This window comes from Acomys russatus, chromosome 28 (assembly GCF_903995435.1).
Source record: "Acomys russatus chromosome 28, mAcoRus1.1, whole genome shotgun sequence".
NCBI classification, from domain to species: Eukaryota; Metazoa; Chordata; class Mammalia; order Rodentia; family Muridae; genus Acomys; species Acomys russatus.
In genome coordinates this window covers 13,299,579-13,320,640 of record NC_067164.1, presented here as the reverse complement: position 1 = coordinate 13,320,640, position 21,062 = coordinate 13,299,579, and the positions used below count along the sequence as shown (strand labels likewise).

Below are 21,062 nucleotides of genomic sequence, written 5' to 3'. Positions count from 1 at the left end.
GATCATTTCTAATCCCATGCATTTGTCTACAACTTTCAGGAATTCCTTGTTTTTAATAGCTCAGTAGTATTTCATAGTATAAATGTACCACAGTCTTTTTATTCATTCTTCGACTGAGGGACATTTCGGTTGTTGCCAGGTTATGGCTATTCACTTCTGTAATTCATTGCATGGGAAGAATAACTCAGATGCCACCATGTTCAGAGGTCCACTGTGATCTGCAGCCCATAAGATCGCATTTGGGATCACTTACCAAATAAAGAAGAAAAGATTCAGAATCCCTCTCATCGTGGTCCAGAAATTATTTGCAGTAGTAACCTTAAAGGTTAAAAAGCCAGTGTGATTTCTATAGTGTTGTTCTAATATTTCAAAAATATATTCAAATGTTACCAAATATGATATAAGCTAATTAAGAACTCCAGGGAGAAATCACTTGAATGTCAAAAACATTTGTCTACTTGTTTTTAATATGCATTTTTCTCTCAAAAGGCCAGGGATCCCAGGCAGAAGAAACCATGCCTGGAAACCATGGATGGTCGCCGTCACTGCCACAGCCATCTTGGTGGCTTTGGCACTAATTGTTGGTGTCCTTGTTTACTTTTTGGTGTATGGTGAGGCCCTACTTTATTGTATTACTTTGAAATTTTGAAGATTGCCTACATATATTTCTGAACCTTAGAATTTTCTCCCAATTATAAAATGAAATCTTTCTTTAAATAAGTTTAGGAAATAATAATCCTTCATATAAACAATAATTTCTACTATTCAAACTCTGATGCTATTTTGCAGTGCCATCTTTTGAATAACACAAGAAGTTCACAAGATACATTATTTATGGTGTGGTGATATATATGCTAACAGTAAAATTTTTATTGTGTTAACTTTGGCATCAATTTATTGTATTCTAGTATTAATCAATAGTTTAAATTGATGAATTGTCACCTACTATGAGTTACCACCTATAATAGCTAGTGATTTTGTCAGGATCCAACATATAACCATGGTGGTTATTAGGACATATGATCTTAAAATGGTTAGGTAGGGAGAGCTACTGGCTACAGCGATTGGATATTTACTTTTCCAGAGTGTACCAGTTATATGACTATCAGTGTGTTTAGTATTACTATACTCAAATGTTTTAGAAAACTGGATACCTGTTAATAATAATAAAAAATGCATCAGGCATCTGATAGTGATACAGGCTAATTTGGGTGACTGCAACAAGTTCCATCACAACATGGAAGATGGAGAGGACTGTACATCAGAGGTGAATAGTAGTTGAAAATGAGATCACATGGCAAGACAGGACATGAAATACAAGGAAAAGTCTGACTTTCATAAGAATGAATCTACCTCTGTGAGAACTAACTCACTCTGTGAACACCAATAATAATTTGCTGGGCACTCATGACACAGTTAGCTTTTATTTGCCCCACCTGTTAGAAGATCCATGCTGTTCAGTTCTATTATATGGAGGATCAAGCTTCCAACATTAAAATTGTCAGAGAAAAATTATGTATTCTCTACTTCTTTTGTCCAAGGGATTAGCAGAAATTGTTCCATATCTGTTCTACCTTTTAGACCAGAAGACTCATTACTACCAGGCCTCTTTATGGATTCCCAGTTTTGAATATAGCTCAGATTTGTCCAAAGAGCAGTCAAAACCTCGGAATAACCTGACACAAAGAATCAACAATGAGGTAAATTGCTACTAGCGTCATTGCTGCCCTGGGAGTATATAAGGTGTAGAACAATAGGAAAAGATGACACCTGATATCAGCTTCTGGCTTGAACACAAATTCATACACACATACACAATCATCCACATACATATGTGCTCTTCTAAACATGTGAATAGGCATACACGTCGCACAGGCATGAAAAACCAATGTAGAGGACGTGGCTCGTTCATAAACAATACAGTGCACATCAGATTCAGTTTCTAGTGCAGGGTTTCCTGACTAACTTACAGTACTGGTTGTGGATACAGTAAACATTTCCCTCAAAGCAAATATGAAAACCAGTAAGTAAATCGAATGTTGTATATTTCCTGTGAGGTTCAATAATCAATAATGCAGGCTTATTATGCGATATATAACTCACAATAAGTGTTCGTACCTGTACACAGATGCGTGAACACCCAAAGCAAAACAAGTTCCTTAGTTAGTAATTTGAAATTACTTTAATGATTTTTATAGTAGATTTAATAAATATTGTATAAGTACATACATATTAGTTTTGTCATATAAATTGTACATGTACAAATAAAACTGTTTCTACCAAAAAAAAAAACTCTTGTAAACAAGTTAGAAAGAAACATGTGGCCATTTGTTTTATTAGCAGCTATTGATCTGCTGACATACATTTCACCAGTGTGTCGAGTATGCATCACATGATATTTCATTGATGAGAACTTTATCAATTAAGTGTGCTGAGGAAACAGCAGCGTCCTTTCTTATACACCTTACTTCACTATTTGACAGCCCTACTGATCTCTGTACAACTATATGCTCAGACTCAGCCTGGTCAGGTTAGCCTAAAATGAGTTTCTCTTTCTGACAAGTCAGTTTGATGTGTCAGTCAGAATAAATGGGCTTGCAAGAGCCAACATCCTGTTGTCATTGCACCTGCTTTGCTAAGAAATAAGTTGATCTAGAATCTTTCACTACTGATGGCACACCATAGCATTCATAGACATATTTTAGAGTCTAAGTAAATATTTTTTTACATTTCTCTTGCTAAGTAATTAAGTTTGGAAAAGTGCCTGTGTATGGACTCTACTTGGAACCCGTTCTCTGAAGCATCAAAACTTCATCTAAGATTGTCTCAATAAAACCTAAATATTGCTCTATCCATTACACTCAGAGACTAATACAACTGAGTTTCAAGACATGAGATGGTAAGTGGATAATGAGGCCATGCATGGCAACCTTGTGCAGACAATCTCTGGGCCTCCAAGTTCTGCTTTTGCAGTGTCTGCCTTAATTCAACTCTTTGTGCTGATCACCTTCAAGGACATGGGAAGTTTTTCAAATTATAAGAATGACTATATGACCAAAGGATTATGCTCAAATGAGCTTGCATGAAATAACTGTAAACAAACATTAAAGTAAATGACATTCCGTATCACAGCAGGTTTTAAATGTGCATTTTGAAATGTATAACATTAATACTTAACAACGCTCTCCTCCTTTTTTTATTTTTCAGATCGATGTGATATTTCAAAGATCCAGTTTAAAGCACCACTATGTCAAATCTCAAGTTGTCAAATTTCGGTAACTACAGTCAATTAGTTCACATGGGGAAAAGGCAAACTTATACTATTTAGTTACTCTTCACCTATTTCCTCTGCCAACAGGATCTGAAGACTTTATATATGCCAAAGGAAAGATAGCATCATCTTCTTACATTGCAATAGCCCCTACTCAGACTAAAGTGGGAGGGTTGTTGAGTAATCATGAAATATGTTCTACTCCTCGTTGTTTTAAAAGACTTTTGCATCTCAATTGAAGATTCCATCAATCTAGTTACTTGTGTTAATTTTACTTGTTTTATAGTAAATATCTCCTAGGAATATTTAAAACACAAGAATATATATAGATGATATAAATACAAAGTCAGATTTACAATTTTCCATTCTTTGCTATGAATATGATCAAGTTTTATAAGCAAAGAATAACCTACGATTTAACATTCATGTGTAATATATAAAGGGAAAAATCACGACAATAAACCGAACGACATGTTTGTTTTATTTTCTTAAAAACACAAGGAACATTTCAGCACTAATTGTATGGTGTTAATGTAATTATTGAGACATTGCCTCACTTTGGTGCCTTTCTTTTTCAGGCCAAGTAATGATGGTTTGAAAGCAGACATACTGATCATATTTCAGTTTTTCAATAGCAATGTGGGAACTTTGAAAAGACAAGCTGATAGCATTTTGCATATGAAGTTGCAATCCAACCAGAGCTTCTTGAAGAGAGACATTTCATTACCTTATCTTAGAGGCAAGAAAGACTACTTTTTTTCTTCTCTCAATAGCTAACACTTTAAACAACCTTCTGTCTACAGAGAAAGCTTCTTTATTTCACTATAAAACAAAATCATTCTATTCTAGGTCTCTGAATAACTATATAATGAACAAGTTATCACTCAAGTGGCACCAAAATTTATCTTCCCTTGCTTTGTATGAAAATGAAAATAATTATAAAAATTGTATGACTGCCCAAATATAAAAATACCGGTATTTTCTCTTATTAAAACAAACCTCAGTGACATCTTTTCAATTAAATAACAATGTGTGTGATATTTAAAAACAGCCTAACCTACACTATTGATGCACTAATCTCTAGCCATCTTTTTTTGGCAATGTTTTCTCCTGTATGACTCTAGAATGTGAAGATAGCATCACACGCACACACACACACACACACACACACACACACACACACACACACAGCTAAAACAAGTTTTGAGCTCAAGGAAAACTCATTTAGATTAACATACTATTTGCACAGCACACAAGGATGGGCTTGACCTGGGGCATGTAATGAGCTGAAGAGAAATGCCAAGGCCTGCCAGGATGTATCTCTCAGCCATAAAATAAACGAAAAAACTATCTCACTGTCAACACAGACATAAAAAGGTAGTTGATAAATGTTTGGATTTTCACAAAGCTCTTTATAATTCTCAGACAGCTGTCAGCCTCCAAATTAATTTTGAAATGGTAGTATTTCATCAGAGTTTAAGGTTGGAAAGCTAAGAACAAATTACAAGTCACCAGTAAATATTGCCCAGTTACTTCTCCTCCCCCAAAACTGTTTGAGAGAGAAAGAGTGAATAATGCTACATCAGGAAGGCAGTTATATTACGGGCTGTGCCAAAGTCATGAAGAAGAATCAAATAACTTAAAATAAAAGCTTGAGGTTTCAGCAGATAGGGCAGAGTAGTCTCTGACTCCAGGATGGAAGTGTAAGACTGTATGAAAGAAAGCTGTACTTGATTTACACCGCACATAGGAGACACAATTTTATTTTTACAAATGTGTGTGAATGCATGCATGTATGTATGTGCAAGGATGCAGAGGTATTCATGTGTGTGTGTGTGCTTGTGGAAGGAGGTTATATCTGATTCAGTGTGTTCTGTTTCCTTTCCTTTTACAGCCGACTTTGTTTCCTTGGGTACCACAGGAAATGTCCCTACTCTAATCATCAGTGCACACTGACACTGACATCACCACTTGGTGGGGACTGGGTTTCTGGCAAATGTTTAAACTTTAGCTCTGTATGCTAACTCAGTCCACTGAGTGTAGGCAGGATACAAAAGGGGGTCTTTAGAAAGTTAATTTCAGACTCATTCTGTTCTCTTTATTATTTATTTTCTCTAAGATTTTATTATGATGTGTCTTATAACCTTACCCTATTTGTAGTTTTCTCATTATTTGAACCTATACATCTCCATCTTTAACAAATTTGAGGAATTCTCAACCACTGTTTTTTATATGCTCTTTTAAGACCCGTACAAATTTCCCTACTTGTAGAAAACTGCAGGTATCAGTGCTCTGTACAGTATACCAGAGACCTCAGATGCTTTGCTCATTTCAGTTGTTTTACTCTGCTTTTCAAATCCAACGATTTTGCTGTTGCCCTCAGGCCCCTGATGCTATTCTTATCATCCATCTGCCTTGGCAACGTCATCAAGCCCATTGGTGTGTTTCCACTGCTATTACTGTATCTTGACTATTTGTTTGCCCGTTCCTATCAGTTTCAATGATTTCTTCATTATTTCTGCTGATTTGCTGATGTTTTCTATTTTTTTATTTATTATAAGAGAGTTTATCCTTGATTGTGATGGCTCTTCAAAATATGCACCAGTTATTTCTCTGGTAGCTCAGGTTTGTTTTTTTTTTTTAATCACAATGCTTTTCTGTTTTTGCCACTTGCTGTTTGTAGTTGTATAATGTGCTTCTGGGCTGCCCTGTATTGGCAGATTCCTGTCTGGGCCCCTAGGTCTCCTTAGGCCACTGAATAGAAACAGGTGGCTGCACTTGCCCCGATGGATGTTTCAGCTTGTCCACCAGTGTTTTGGTCACAAAATGGATACTAGAGTGGTCAAGAGCTTGCTGGTGCCACTGCGTCTAGAGAAATGAACTTCCAGGCTTGGGTTTTACAGTAGAGGTCTGAACAGATCGCTTCTGTTCTCCCCCTCTGCTAGTACTTTGTATAGAGAAAACTCAGATTTTTTCCTGGGACTGTTTTCTCAACACTAGTTGATGGTTCCTAGTCCAGGTTATAAATAAAATGGAAAGAAAGATCACAAAGCCCAGCACTTATCTTTCCTCATCTTCTGGAGGCTTTCACCATTCTATCTTCTTTAAAGCTTCCAGACTTCTTTTACTGTAGTAGGTAATTTTAGTATTAAGTCTTTTATATGATATGCCACAGTATTGTCATACAATATATGCGTTTCTATCTATGTACTGTGTGCGTGTGCGTGTGTGTGTGCGCGCGCGCACGAACCTGGGTGTGCATGTGTGTGTGTGTGTGTGTGTGTGTGTGTGTGTGCGTGTGCGTGTGATATTGTGCCAGAACTCAACTCAGGACTTTGAACATACCATGTAAAACACTGATCAACTTTCCCAATCCCTCTCATTCACTTTAAATAAACTGCAAATTACATATAATACCTTATATACCATAAATTATATGTAAGCACTTAGTATAATATATTGTTTATGGAATATGATGGGAAAATACGCATGGTCAGATTCAGTGTTTTACAAATACTTCTGAATAAGAGTTAGTTGAAGCCACAGATGCAGAAGCCACAAATACAGTGTAGACAATAGCTAGTTGCATTTATAAAAGAAGAAAAGTAGAAAGTGAGTCTTGCACAATTTGAGCCCAAAACGTAGCACTGTGACATTTTTATCTGGCAAAAAGAACATATCTATTGAATCATGCCCCGAATAGATAGAGACCAGTTTAGAATAAAATTAAATATAAGCTACAAAACAACCATAATCCACTCACCATAATTTATTCCCTTACGGAGGGCTAAAGTGCAATTGACTTTCAGGTATAAGACCAACTGACCTAGAGACTATTGCCAAAGAAATATTAAATCACGTTTCCATAGACTCATATCGTAATGTCATGACAAGAATATAATAATGGGTTATCATAACTATTCATTTATTCACTCAGCCACCATGTATTGACTATTTGCTCTAGGAATCTCTGTACACCCAGGGCCAGTATTTTAACTGAAAGAGGAAAGATAGTGAATAAACAGGACAGCATCAACTAATATGGAATTCCAAGAAGGGAGCAGGACACAACATGAGACTTTAGCCTTCTTTGTTGTGGAAAGCCCAGGAAAGAGAGAATCTTTTAAGTTGAGGTCTGAATGACAGGCAACCCAGCATGAAAATGCCATGGGAAAAGCATTATGATGAAGTGAGCAGCTGGTTAAAGTTGGCCAGCACAAGCAACACCCGGACACCATGAAGACCTTGAAGACCAAGGTATTGGGGAGAAAGATGTTCATGGCAACGCTGAAGATGTAGTAGTGACCCAGCCACCAGGCACCAGCTACAAAGCCTGCATTTATTGTACAGACCAGGGACATCATAGCAAGGATTTATAACTGACAGAATTTAATCCTAAGGATTTTTTATAATGAACTTCCTAATGGTGGTTCCAATTCAATGTCCCTTGAGTCTGACCTAAATTTAAAATCTGACACTGAAATGCTTGATTTGTTTTCACCTAAATATACTTGTCTCTGATTCTCTCTACACTTGCTGGCAGAAAGAACAATACACATGATTTGGGGAAAGAACCACAGATTGTGCCACTTCTTATTTTGCTTTATGAATAAAAAGTGGTAAGATAACATATTGGATGCTGGTGAAATCTGTCACAATAAAAAAAAAAAATTCGCTAGCCAATCCTAGATGCCAGGATTTGAAGATTGTTTGAATGTTTGTACTACCTAGCACCATTCAAGTGAGACCAGAAGGAAAGGCTTCTACATATGTTGTAAGACATGCGTAAATGCCCCGTACAAAACATTAATTTAACTGTATTTCAATAAGTTGTTATGACATTATTTTTTCAGACAAATAATATGTCTATGCCAATGGCTTTGTAATCACACCAGGATCCTCCTAGAATCCATGTGCAGTCAGAAAATTAATTGATTCACGGTTTATTCTATCGTTTTTACATTGAGTCCCCTCATTAGTGCAAATTTTCCCAATCTGAGATATTCCTGTCATGCAGGCATTGTAGTTTAAATTATAGCAATTATGTGACTGAGCAGTGACCTCTGTTTAAATTTTCCAGAAATGAATGCAGCACAAGCAGAGCATATTCTAAACAGCGGTAAGTTCTAGAACATCACTGATACATTATTAAATCAAAGAATCAAACTCAAAATACATTGGCTTTTATCTCTGTGTATCCAATTTCTCAAATCCCTATAGTATTTCTAAATGGATATGTGACTTACTTTTAATCAATATTATGGTTGAAATTTATCTGAAACAAATGTCAAAATATCATTAGAATAACCTGTTACCTATAACAGAACTCAGAAAATGTGAAAAATTAATTTAAAATAAAAATTGCTTCAAATACACAAAATAAGATGATAGCTAACTTTTATTTATTAATGATTTAATTATAAGAACTTGCATATTCAATCCACTTGAATATCCATCATCTTCATAACATTAATTTCAGTGACTATTTTTAAAGCCAAGACACATCCATAAATGTTTTCATGCTTAACTATTTGCCAAAGACATTCCAATCATGTTTATTACTCTGTGTAAATAACTATGTTATTTCCTTCTGGCTGGCAGGTTGTGGCTTGGGGTTGGAGTATCCACCCACAGCAAGAATTGCTGATGGCAAACCTGCAGACAAAGCCTCCTGGCCATGGCAAAGCAGCCTGCAGGTGGACAGGATCCACCTATGTGGTGCATCTCTCATTGGCTCCCAGTGGCTTGTGACCTCTGCTCACTGCTTTGACACGTGAGTTCTCAGGTTATCCCATCGGGGTCCCCAGCATCACGGCTTCTCACATTCATATCCAATTATTCTTACCTCTTCTTTATTCTTTCCATAAACATCTTAGCCTCTTGTTGACAGTCATAGGAAAGAATATCAGCTCCTCAGGAATAGTGCAAAGAATAGATTGCTTTCAACACCAACTGAAAATATCCTTTGCAGTAATCTCAGTTTTAATGAGAAAGGAATCAACACTGAAAAAACAAGTATGCTCATCAGCTTCCCTGAATTACATAGAAGTTTTCTTTTAGGGCCATTAATTATATCCCAACCTATAATTCACACCTGATATTCTACATGAATATCATTAGCTATATGTTTTTATTCTCTGTATGACTATTAAATATTTCACATATGGCACTGTCAGAGAATAAAAAGGTGATATGATAACTGTTGTGAAATTAAAACAAAATGGGGAAATATTCTGGTTAAAATGCCCAATGGAAAAGAATCATTAGAAAACCATATAAAATATGGCTACAAGTTTATCTCTTTTTTCCCTTGTGTCTCTGTGTCTTTTTTTCTTTTCTTTTTCTATATTTTCCTCTCTGTGTACCTGTGAATAAAAATATATAACTGTAGTTGGTTATGAGCGTGTATAAGTATCTGCAGAGATATATGTAGATAACTGTATCTAGTACCTGGTCTTCTTCAAGCAATATATTGTTTTTATAATAAAATAGCAAGAATATGTTGCATCCTTTAAAAATGCATACTCATCCTCAAAGAGAATAATCAAGCCTACTTTGTAATGTAATATTCCTTCTCAGCTAAAAATCAAACGGTCAGGATGGGAAAACCTAAAAACGAAATGGTGGGAAAGGCCAAATCAGCAATGACCTTAAAGGGTGTGTCCTTCTCCCCCATTTATGTCCTATTGCCCATCTAGAATCCTAGGCAGCTCTAGACCAGAAATGAACCTACTGTGCTCCCTTTAATTTGTTATCAGTTACAAAAACCCCAAACTGTGGACAGTCAGTTTTGGAGCCACCCTAAGCCAACCACTGATGACGCGAAGGATGGAGTCCATCATCATTCATGAGAACTATGCCGCCCACAAGCACGATGACGACATTGCTGTGGTCAAGCTCTCCAGCCCCGTCCAGTTTTCCGAAAATTTGCGCAGAGTCTGTCTCCCAGATGCTACTTTTCAAGTCAGACCGAAGAGTAAAGTGTTTGTGACTGGATGGGGAGCGTTGAAAGCAAATGGTGAGTATCTGAAGAAAACCACACACCAACAGTGCAAACCTATGTTGTTTCTGCATGGGAATATCCAAACCAAACACGAAATTACAAAGCATAAATCAAGGTAATCCCATAAAAATCATAGCAAAAATTTTAAAATATTATAAAAACTTCAGTATCAAACACTTTTGTGGGGTGCTTTGGTTTATGCCTTACTTTGCACTTTTTTCTCATTAATTAAATATTTTTTTAACTTTACAACCCAATTGCAGGTCTCAGCTCCCTCCCTCCTCTCCTCCTGGTTCCACCCTCTTAGCCTCTTCCCCCTCTCTCCACTCTCTTTCTCAAAAGAGAGCCCCCTCACCCTCCTCCCATTACCCTTCCCTGCACCAACCCAGCCTGACACATCAAGTCTCATGAGGACTAAGCATATTCTCTTCCGATGAGGTCAGACAAAGCAGCTCCACCAGGGGAAAGTGATACAAAAGCAAACAACAGAGTTCACATCGGAGACAGCCCAGCTCAGGACCCACATGAAGACAAAGCTGCCTATCAGCCGCATATTGTACCTAGGCCCAGTCTATGCTTCACGCTTGCTCTTTGGTTGGTAGTTCAAACCCTTTGAATCTCCATGGGCCTAGGTTCACTGACTCTGTTGTTCTTCTTGTGGCGTTGTCCCCTCCGGGTCCCTCTGTCCTTCCTCTATCTCTTCCGCAAGTCACCCCGACCTCTGCCTAATGTTAAGCTGCAGGTCTGCGACTGTTTCGATCTGCTGCTGGGTGGAGCTTCTCAGAGGGCAGTTATGCGAGGCTCCTGTCTGCAAGCACAGTAGAGAATCAATAATAGTGTCAGGGGTTGGCTCTCTTCCATAGGGTGGGTCTCAAGTTGGGCTAGTCATCATTTGGTCATACCTGCAATCTCTCTCGTCTAATTTTTTTTTTTTTTTTTTTTTTTTTTTTTGGTGGGCTGGTGTTTCCCTCCCTCCACTTTGCCTGGATGTATCTAGGTGTCCACTTCAGTCTCCCTGTCCTCCGCTGCTAGGAGTCTCAGCTAGAGTCACCCACATATCCCCCCAGGAGCCTACCTTCTTTCCCTTCTCTCTCCCAGCCCCCCTCACCCCCCACTCACTCTCCCCACAACTGATCCATGCCATCATTCCCCGCCTCACCCTTTTCCCTACCCAGTTCTCTCTTTTCATCCAATATCTGTTTTATTTTCCTTTCTGAGTGAGATTCAAGCATCTCCTTTATACTTAGCTTCTTTGGGTTTGTGAATCACAGGCTGGTTATCATGTACTATACGGCTAATATCCACTTATGAGTACATACCGTGTGCGTCTTCCTGTGTCTGTGTTACCTCACTTGAGATGATCTTTTCTAGTTCCATCCATTTGCTGGCTAATTGCATGACGTCATTGTTGTCTCCATTGCGTAACTGTACTACAGCTTCTTAATTCATTCTTGGATTGAGGGACATCTGGGTTGTTTTCAGTTTCTGGCTATTATGACTAAAGCTGCTGTTGACATAGTTGAGTAAATGTCCTGGTGGTATGGTGGAGCATCTTTTATGTATATCCCCAGAAGTAGTGTAGCTGGGTCTTGAGGTAGAACTATTCACAGTTTGCTGAGAAAGCACCAGATTGTTTTCCAAAGTGGGTGTACAAGTTTGCACTCCCACCAGTAATGAAGGAGTGTTCCCCCTTGTTCCACATTCTGGCCAGCACATGCTGTTACTGGAGGTTTTGATCTTAGTCATTCTGATAGGTGTAGGAAGGAATCTCAGAGTTGTTTTGATTTGCATTTCCCTGATAACTAGTGATGTTGAACATTTATTTAAGTGCTTCTTGGCCATTAGACATTCCTCTGTTGAGAATTTTATGTTTATCTCTGAGCTCCATTTTTCGATTGGGTTATTTTGTTTGTTGGTGTTTCATTTCTTGAGTTCTTTATGTATCTTACATATTAGCCCTTTGTCAGATGTAAGACTGGTAAGGATCTTTTTCCCAAGCTGTAGGCTGCAGGTTTGACAGCGTCCTTTGCTTACAGAAGGTTTTCAGTCTCATCAGATCTTCCACTTGCTCCGTTAGAGACACACCGAGATATTTTTTTTATATTATTTGTGGCTGTTAGGAATGATGTTGTTTCCCTCATTTATTTCTCAGCCCATTTATCCTTTGTATACAGAAGGGCTACTGATTTTTTTTTTAAAGTTCATTTTGTATCCAGCCACTTTGCTGAAGTTGCTTATCAGCTGTAGGAGTTCTCTGGTCACTTACATGTGTGCTACAATATCATCGGCGGAATAGATATACTTTGACTTCTTTTCTAATTTGTATCCCCTTGATCTCCTGTGGTTGACTTATTGATCTAGCTAAGACTTCAAGTACTATATTGAATAGACGCATAGAGAGTGGACAGCCTTGTTTTCTTGTCCCTGACTTTAGTGGAATTGCTTTAGCTTTCTCTTCTTTGAATTTGATGTTGGCTATTGGCTTGCTGTATATTGCCTTTATTATGTTTAGGTATGGGCCTCTAAGAGCAGGTGACAATATCAAGTTGAGGCACACGACATTTTGCTCCACTAAATAACACCCAATAAGCACCATGCTTGGGTTTCTATGCTGTTTTTTTTTTTTTCTTCTTCTTCTTCTTTCTTCTTCATCCTCTTCTTTCTCCTCCTCTTCTTTTTCCTCTTCCTCCTTTTTACTGAAAATACGGTCTTCTCTTATATAATACATCCCAACCTTCACTCTTCTCAACCTTCCTCGAGATCCACTCCCCTCTATTTTCCTTCAGGAAAGGCAATAACCAAACACAACAAAACAACACAATAAAAAATAATAAGACAAGGCAGGAGCCCAATCATGGCTGGAAAAGGCAAACCAATAAGAGGAAAAGAATCTCAAGAGCAGGAAAAAGAATCAGAGATATACCTGCTTCCACTGTTATTAGTCCCACAAAAAAAAGCCAAGCTGACAGCCATGACATATACACAGAAGACCTGGTACAGACCTTTGCAGGCCCTGTGCTGGCTGCCTCAGTCGCTGTGAGCCCATTGAGCCCTGCTTAGTTGATGCAGTGGGCCATGCTTTCCTGGGGTCCTCCATCCTTTCTAACTCCTAAAATCTACCTGTCTCCCTATTCCATGGGGTTCCTTCCCAACCTCAGTGAGGAGGGATCTGATGAAGACCTACAATTTAGACTCTCTCTCTCTCTCTCTCTCTCTCTCTCTCTCTCTCTCTCTCTCTCTCTCTCTGCATAATGTCTAGCTTTGGGTCTCTGAACCTGCTCCCATCTGCTGTTGGGGGATGCCTTTCTGATAAGTCCTGGACAAGCCACCTATGCTTTAGTTGAAGTTTTCATATATGTTTAATCTGCCCTTAGATTCCCAGTTTTAACTCTTGTTACTTAATTTATATTTACATAACCTTCTCAGCATACAGCTTTCATTTCAGTCCTTATCTCTTAATTTTTATGAAATATGCTTCCTTCCAGTATACAGCTGAGAACTCTGTCCTTGAGCCTTGACTGAGCCACTGTCACTATCACCTGTCCATTTGTCCTAATCTGAGGCACATGAACCATTTTATAGGAATGGTGGTGCAGAAGGCCGAGAAATAAATAGTGTGACATTTAAAGAGCAGATATGGAATGAGTTATACTTCTGGTTATAGCTAACACTTCTTCATACTTTTGGAATAATTTTGGACTTGACTGAGATTTCTGCAAAGTATGCAGGATACTGTGTAATGTGCAACCGCCCTAAAAAGTGGAGTAATTTCCAGAAACAACTTTGTGAATTTGAAGGCATCAAACTAAGTTTAATCAACAGTTGGCTGTGGCTTCTAATAGGCAATGCCCTTCTGCCCCCACCTCTCTCTGACGCTGATATAAGCTATATTCAGCCAGATTAGCAGCACATAAAGGTAGGTTTATTAGGTGCTGCTCCTGGATGAGTCCATCAGTCGCAAAGAATGAGACTCAGGAAGTCATATGCCAGGGCTAAAGCAAAGGGGTTTATAGATTTCATGTGGGGTGGGTGGGGGGTTGATGAGGGTGGGAGTTTAGGCTGGTGGGGAGATGGAATGGTGACATGTCATCCAGGAACTGGGACTGCGCCCAAGTATGGTCAAGAACTGAGGACTTAGGCAGAGATTTGGGTGTCTGATAGCATCAGGGGAGGAAATTAGGACAGCTGCCAAGAATGTGGAACTAGGTTCTTGGTACCTTTCCTTTATTCTTAGGCTTCCCAGTGTGCACAAGGTGGGGCAAAGAGGACAGACAGGGCTCTCCAGCTTGTGCAGGGGCACATTGTGAACTGAGATGAGGCTTGCCCAGGTCTTTTTTTTTTTTTTTTTTTCAAGATTTATCTAATCCTAGAACACTTATGAAAGTTTGTAAAACTGAAACTTTCCTTTCTCTATAGAGTTTCTTTCTTGAATAGTCCTATAAATTAGGTTATTGTGCTGTTAAGCACATGGTTTTTTGTTTCTCTCTTTTTAAAATTATAATGTATTCACATTACATCCCTTTTGTTATCGCCTCACTCTCACCTTCCAGTTTCCACCCTCCCTTCCTCTTCTACCCTATTCCCCTCCCCTAGACCTCTGATGGGGAGGGCTCCTTCCCCAGGGTCTGATCACAGTCTATAGGGTCTCATCAGAGTAGTCTGCATCCCCTTCCTTTGTGTGGCCCCAACGCCGCCCTGACAGGGGCAGAAAATAAATCGCAGGCATAGGGGTTAATGTCAGTGCTTTATAGTTGCAAATAAAGATTGTAAACACTTGCAATTTAAATCTAGGATTTTAAGCCAACTAAGGGTCTAGTGAGGTCACTCAATGGGTAAAGGTGCTTTCCTGCAAACCTGGAAAACTGATGTCAAACCCTAGTACTTACATGGTAGGAGTGAATATTGTTTGGAAAGTTGACCTCTGGCCTCCTTAACACCAACATTGTTGCTTATACATTGACACTTCCCATCTACACAGAAATAAATTACAAATTACAAATTTTTTTTAAAAACCCAAAAAACTTAGATTTTCTCTTCCTTTTAACTTCCTCACTGTCCACTGTTAACACTGAGATCAACTGTAAGCCTGTGAGCATTTTAAATGCAGAATCCTAACTGCTCCCATGTACACGAATAACTACAATTACTGAGACTTGAATGTGGAGTGAGAAGCTGTCTTAAGTGATTTTACTAGTTTAACATTAATTTCTCCATTGTACACACAAGTAAAGTCACTCTCAGTAACTTTCCCCATGTCCTTGAGTTCTTAATTATGCTAATACTTCTTAACATTTTATTTGCTGTCTATGAGATTAGAGCAATTAAACTCAGAACTTTGCCTCATTACTCATGTTAATGTAAAAATAAACCCATCTTTCCAATTACTTTGAACCTGTTTATAAAAAGAAATAGAATTTCCTGTGAGTGGCATTTTTTAATAGAAGCTGTTAAAGGGAAACATAAAAAGACAATTGCTTAAAATAGTATTACATTCAAGGAAACGGCACGTTTGCATTACAATTAAGGCAAATGAATCAATCCTGTGGTTAGTGAAGAAAATATGATGGGTATGCTATCTTCCTGTTTGTACAGGTGTTTTGTTTTGAGTAGCAAGCCACACTATTTTCATTTCATCCCTCTTCATTCATCATCCTTTTCTTAAAGCAATTGGATCCCATAGAATGAAACTTGTTTCCTGGTAATGCTCTTCTTTCCAAATGATTTCTAACTTGGAACATCTGTGTCCCTTGTAAGTGAAGCTGTAGGATTCTGAGTAGATTCCAGGTGGCGATAAATACCTTATGTTTAAACTGGCATTGTGTATGTGATTATTTAGTGAGGTAGTGATGGCAAGACTCTGAACCAGAGGATCTTCAATTTTCTCAACTGAGAATCTAGAATACTCATATCTGTATCTTTGATAGTTTTTGAAGGGATCAAATAGATGACAGCAATAAATTTACCAAATATGATATCTATACATAGAAGTCACCTCAAACTGTAACTGAACCTCAACACTGTCACCCAGTTCCAGATTCTGCAACTTTAAGATGAATTTTTAAGATTTATGATAATAACAAGACTCCCAACAATTCCTCGTCTATTTATTGTTTCCTTATTTAGGTCCCTTCCCCAATTCTCTACAAGAAGTTGAAATAGAGATCATAAGTAATGATGTATGTAACCAAGTTAATGTGTACGGTGGGGCTGTGTCATCAGGAATGATATGTGCTGGATTCTTGACAGGAAAACTAGATGCCTGTGAGGTAAGTACACTCTCATCCGCAAAAATGATTCTACGTGATACAGATGCAATGATTGACATTAGAATAATGCCATTTAACACAATTCTATGAAATTAACTTGGGGAGCAAAGAGCAGATATGAAGAGAGACTGAAGAGCAGTAAGATGTATCACTCCTCACGGAACACCATATTGAACAGAGCTATCTCAACAAGATTTCCAGTTGCAAGTTAGAGCTCTTAGTGGAGGCCAGTAACTCAGATGGATAGTAACACAATCCTGAAGTCACAGAAACAAGGCTCAGTCATCACTGGACTTTGACTATCTCATTCTACTAACTTCATGCCACAGTGTGGTAAGATCTGCTGATAGCTTATAGAAGATACCTTAAATACCTTATGGCCAAATAGAATTACACTACTAGGGAAAAAAAAAAATCTGCACTCTTTCCCATGAATGTAGTATGTCACTGATCATTTTTCAGATTACACAAACAGCATTTACTCCACATTACAACACATTAATTTTAAGAATTAACCATTTAAGCATTGTATCAGTTCTAAAATATGATTGAAGTACTAAAAATAACTAAGAAAGTAAAGGTGTGATCTATAGCATTTGTGATTGGGCATAAGATATAGAGATTCCTTGAGAAATTAATATTTGTTCTGATAATTTGGCATATGTGTGACATTTGTTTTACGCAACGTTTTCACCATTGACCTGCCATTGGCCATTATGTGATGGTAATAAACATTCATTCACTTGTTTATTCAACTTTTTATGAACCAGAAGTTTACTATGGACATTAGCGAGGGAAATTAACATTTTAAAAAATTGCAATGATTTGACAATTTCATTATGGCACAGGTCACTAAAACAAACAAACAGAAGAGAAAGTCAAGATTCAACTACACATTCTAGAATACAAGGAATCCTTCCCTTCACTCTTTGAAAAGGAGAAGATGTACATTCACCATACACCAGAGTCACATGACTTAGGGAATAGACAAAATTTATGCAGGAGCTGACATGCTTGTATCATTGGCTTGCACTCTCTTCCTTTTGCCATCAGTACAGTGAGATCATGTGGACATCAGTCAGAATGGAGGCCAGAGGGAAGATGGCTGAGGAGGATTGCCTCCTGTGGATACAGTGCTCACACTGTGCAACACACACTGGAAGAGACTAAGAAGTGCAGGAACACTATGGAAAGGAAGAGGCTTCTAGCTGTATCATTTCCCTCATTCTAAAACAAAACAAAACAAAAAAACTGTAATAGACTACCACGGGGAATGTTTCTGCAAAGAATTGAGTCATTACTTAAGAGAAACTTTAAGCTGTTTGTTGGACTCTTAGGCTAAAGATAACCGAGAGCTCTTCATGATTTAGGTGATTTTAGTGTGTTTATTGAGGATTCTGCCTTAGCCTTTCAGTAGTAATACTACTATTTCTGCGCATTTGATCGAACATTCCAGGATATCTTTCTACTTGATTAGTGAGAGTGGAACAAGGTGAGAATCTAATTAGAAGCAAGGAGTCACTTCTAGCTAATGGACTTAAATAAGGCATCATGGAGAAGTTCGCGTGTTAGTTCCAGGTATGAACTTCTTATGCAGTTGGGTCTGGTTAGCTCTCAGTTCTGGCACCTTTTTGTTTACTGAGTTGACAACATGTTTTTACTCTTTTCTAGGGCGATTCTGGAGGGCCTCTGGTCATATCACGTGATAGAAGTATCTGGTATCTTATCGGAATTGTTAGTTGGGGAATAGACTGTGGAAAAGAAAATAGGCCTGGGATTTACACCAGAGTGACTCATTATCGGAACTGGATTAAATCTAAAACTAACATCTAATGCACCAGCCACGGTCTTATCCAATCTCGAGTGTCTCATAGGACCTGTGGTGAACTGTATTCAGCGTTCAGTGTTTGTTGCCATGTGCTCTGCCATCTATTTCAAGATGCAAATGATGTTGGTATGAAGACCTTCCTCTTAAATCAGAAGAGGACAGACATTTTTTTTTCCACATCTATGGAAGGGTTTCACTGACTATGATGCTGTGTGCTCCACAAAACGCTACCATTCTGCAAAGTGTCTGATTACCTTCCTGCTCACTTCTGTTCTCTTGCTTCATGAGTTTTCAATTTACAATAATCTGGAGTTGCGTGACTACTAACTGTCCAGCCACCCTCTGCTTTTCTCAAGAGATGACTCCCTTCTCTGATGCCTCCATAGTTTTTGTCTTCTTCATCGAATATCTTCACAGGCAGTTTGTCAGGTCCCCTGACTAGACAGACCGAGTTAGTCTAAGCCACTGGTGACAAAATGATGAAGGGTGTATGAGACATGAGGCCAGGACTTCGGAGATGGCAGTCAGCAGGTCCATTCGTTTTCATCTTCAGATGTACATTTAACCATTCTCTGAACCTTTGTATTTATACTTGTGCATATTTTATTTTCCTTATTTTTTTTTTAGCTGATGTATATTTTGAAGCAGTGCAATATGTTTTTTCATAATGTAAAAGAAGAATTATAGATATTTCCTAGTATAAATGCCTTTCCATACTTGGAATTAAAAGTGATGTTTATTGAACTTTTTATTAATGGAATCTAAAGGAGCAGGAATCTAAGAAGGTTATTTTCAGTTCCATCTCCCAAATGAGAGATATATAAATTTATTTGTCAATTGTATTTTGTTTTGTTTTAACTCATCCTATTTAAACAGTTTTATTTTTAACCAGATTTAGAATAATTAAGTATCTTTAGGATGGGAAGTCAGCATAAATTAATTCCAAAATATATATATATATAAACACCTGACACGCGATGTTAAAGTACCCGTAGACATTGATAAAAGATTTGACACAATGTGTTAGTGAAGATGTTGTTGTGTGATATTTGAATTTACTGTTAAATAGCAGGTATATTCTACAATAGACTATTTATATAAAATATTCAAATAATTAGGAAAGCATCTTTAAAATGCCTTTACTGTGTTAATAAAACTGTCATTTTCATATGTATTTAGTTGCATGCTTTGTAGTATCTCATGTAAGCATGGAGGAATATCAGACCAAGCTGAGACTTACTCTGTGTACATCTAAATCTTCACCCTTCATTCAGATTTTGTATCAAGTAAGATTCTCCCCTAACATGTTACGCTGTACATATTGAAAGGCATTTATGATAATAAGTCAAATCTGTTCTCTCTGAGTTGTCTTTGCAAGTGACTGTTCAACTTTCATGTTACTGGCACTTTGTCACAGGTGCTTCTTTGTTTGGAAAGGAGCGAGACCATCTGGGCATTTGTTGAAGTCCAGGTTTGACATCAACTGGGGAAAACTGAAGTGGCTGTGGATCCCATGGCTGCCTGGTGACCCTGCAGAATTTCTATGAGGGTAACCTTCCAGGCTGGAACCAATTGTTACTGGCAATGGCTTCCACTGATGGTGGCAAGCTGGGGAGAGGAGTGGTGCCTAGGCCTGATGATGGCTCCTAGCTCGAGCTTCCACTGATGGTGGCAATCATCTAAAAAACAAAGGCAAAGAAGAGAAAAGAAACACACACACACACTTACTCTTGATGAGGAAGTAAGACTCCAGCAGGCAGCTGCTGCTGCGACTGTTTCTTGCTATATTTTTTTCTCCCACAGTTCACATACCCCAGCAAAATCTTTCAAAGAGTACAAAAATCACAATGTGTTTACATCCTATTTCTCTATAAATAAATGTTTATGGTGGATATATGTAAGAAAATCACATTCCCCAATACCTTCACATGATCCAATGTTTTATGTATTATGGGTGAGAAACAGATATAAATGAGTTATTTCCAAGAACCCACATACATTTGTAAACTAAGTAACTTATTATATATCAATAGAGTATAAGCAAGCAAGGTAAATTCTCAGCCAGCTTCTCTTTACTGGCAGGCTGTAATTTGGGGTTTCAAAGAAAGAATCAGTTATCTTAAAAAGTAAATGTATAAAGATCTTTTAAAAATTACAAATCTAAACTCCTATATAAAAGCAACCAGCCATTTCTACTTTAAGTCCTAAAGGTGCTCATCTAGTCATCAATATGTTTTATTGAATCATATCAAGAAGCTGAGGGCGGAAAAATAGAATAAGGAAACCAGTTGTCATCTCAGTCACCAGCCCAGCTTGAAAGAGTCACATCAGTCAGTGCTGCCACTGTTACTGCTTCGCAAACCTCAAAAAGTCCCTAGCTTTACTGACAAGAGTGTACTTTCTCTTAACTTCAATTGCTCCCTAAGATTTCCTGCATCAAGGACAATAGCCAAAATCTTTACTTAACTTTGCTAAACAATCTATTTTTCCCTAAGAATAGCCTGGCCAGAGTCCTCAATTCCAGGCCCAGGATGGCTCCACCCACTCTATCTCAAGGTCAATCTCAGCCTGCCAAAATTGCTGTCACCTGGGACAAAGCCTGCAAAGGGGCAAAGCCCACTAAGATTGCGTTCACCTGGGACAAAGCCTGCAGTCCTTCCACAGATGCCTATGCTAAGTTGTAACAATCAAAGC

At 38.1% G+C, this 21,062-nt stretch overlaps 1 protein-coding gene across 1 annotated transcript; it reads left to right on the top strand.

The window, feature by feature from the left end:
* Window positions 1-469: 469 nt before the first annotated feature.
* LOC127210496 (transmembrane protease serine 11G-like) lies at window positions 470-18,403 on the top strand. The gene is made up of 9 exons (XM_051170156.1): window positions 470-611; window positions 1,582-1,700; window positions 3,208-3,275; window positions 3,850-4,010; window positions 8,352-8,390; window positions 8,873-9,044; window positions 10,030-10,289; window positions 16,398-16,540; window positions 18,212-18,403. Exons 1-9 carry the CDS (start codon window positions 470-472, stop codon window positions 18,371-18,373), a joined length of 1,266 nt encoding a protein of 421 aa, XP_051026113.1. The 3' UTR covers window positions 18,374-18,403.
* The last annotated feature ends 2,659 nt before the right edge of the window (window positions 18,404-21,062 follow it).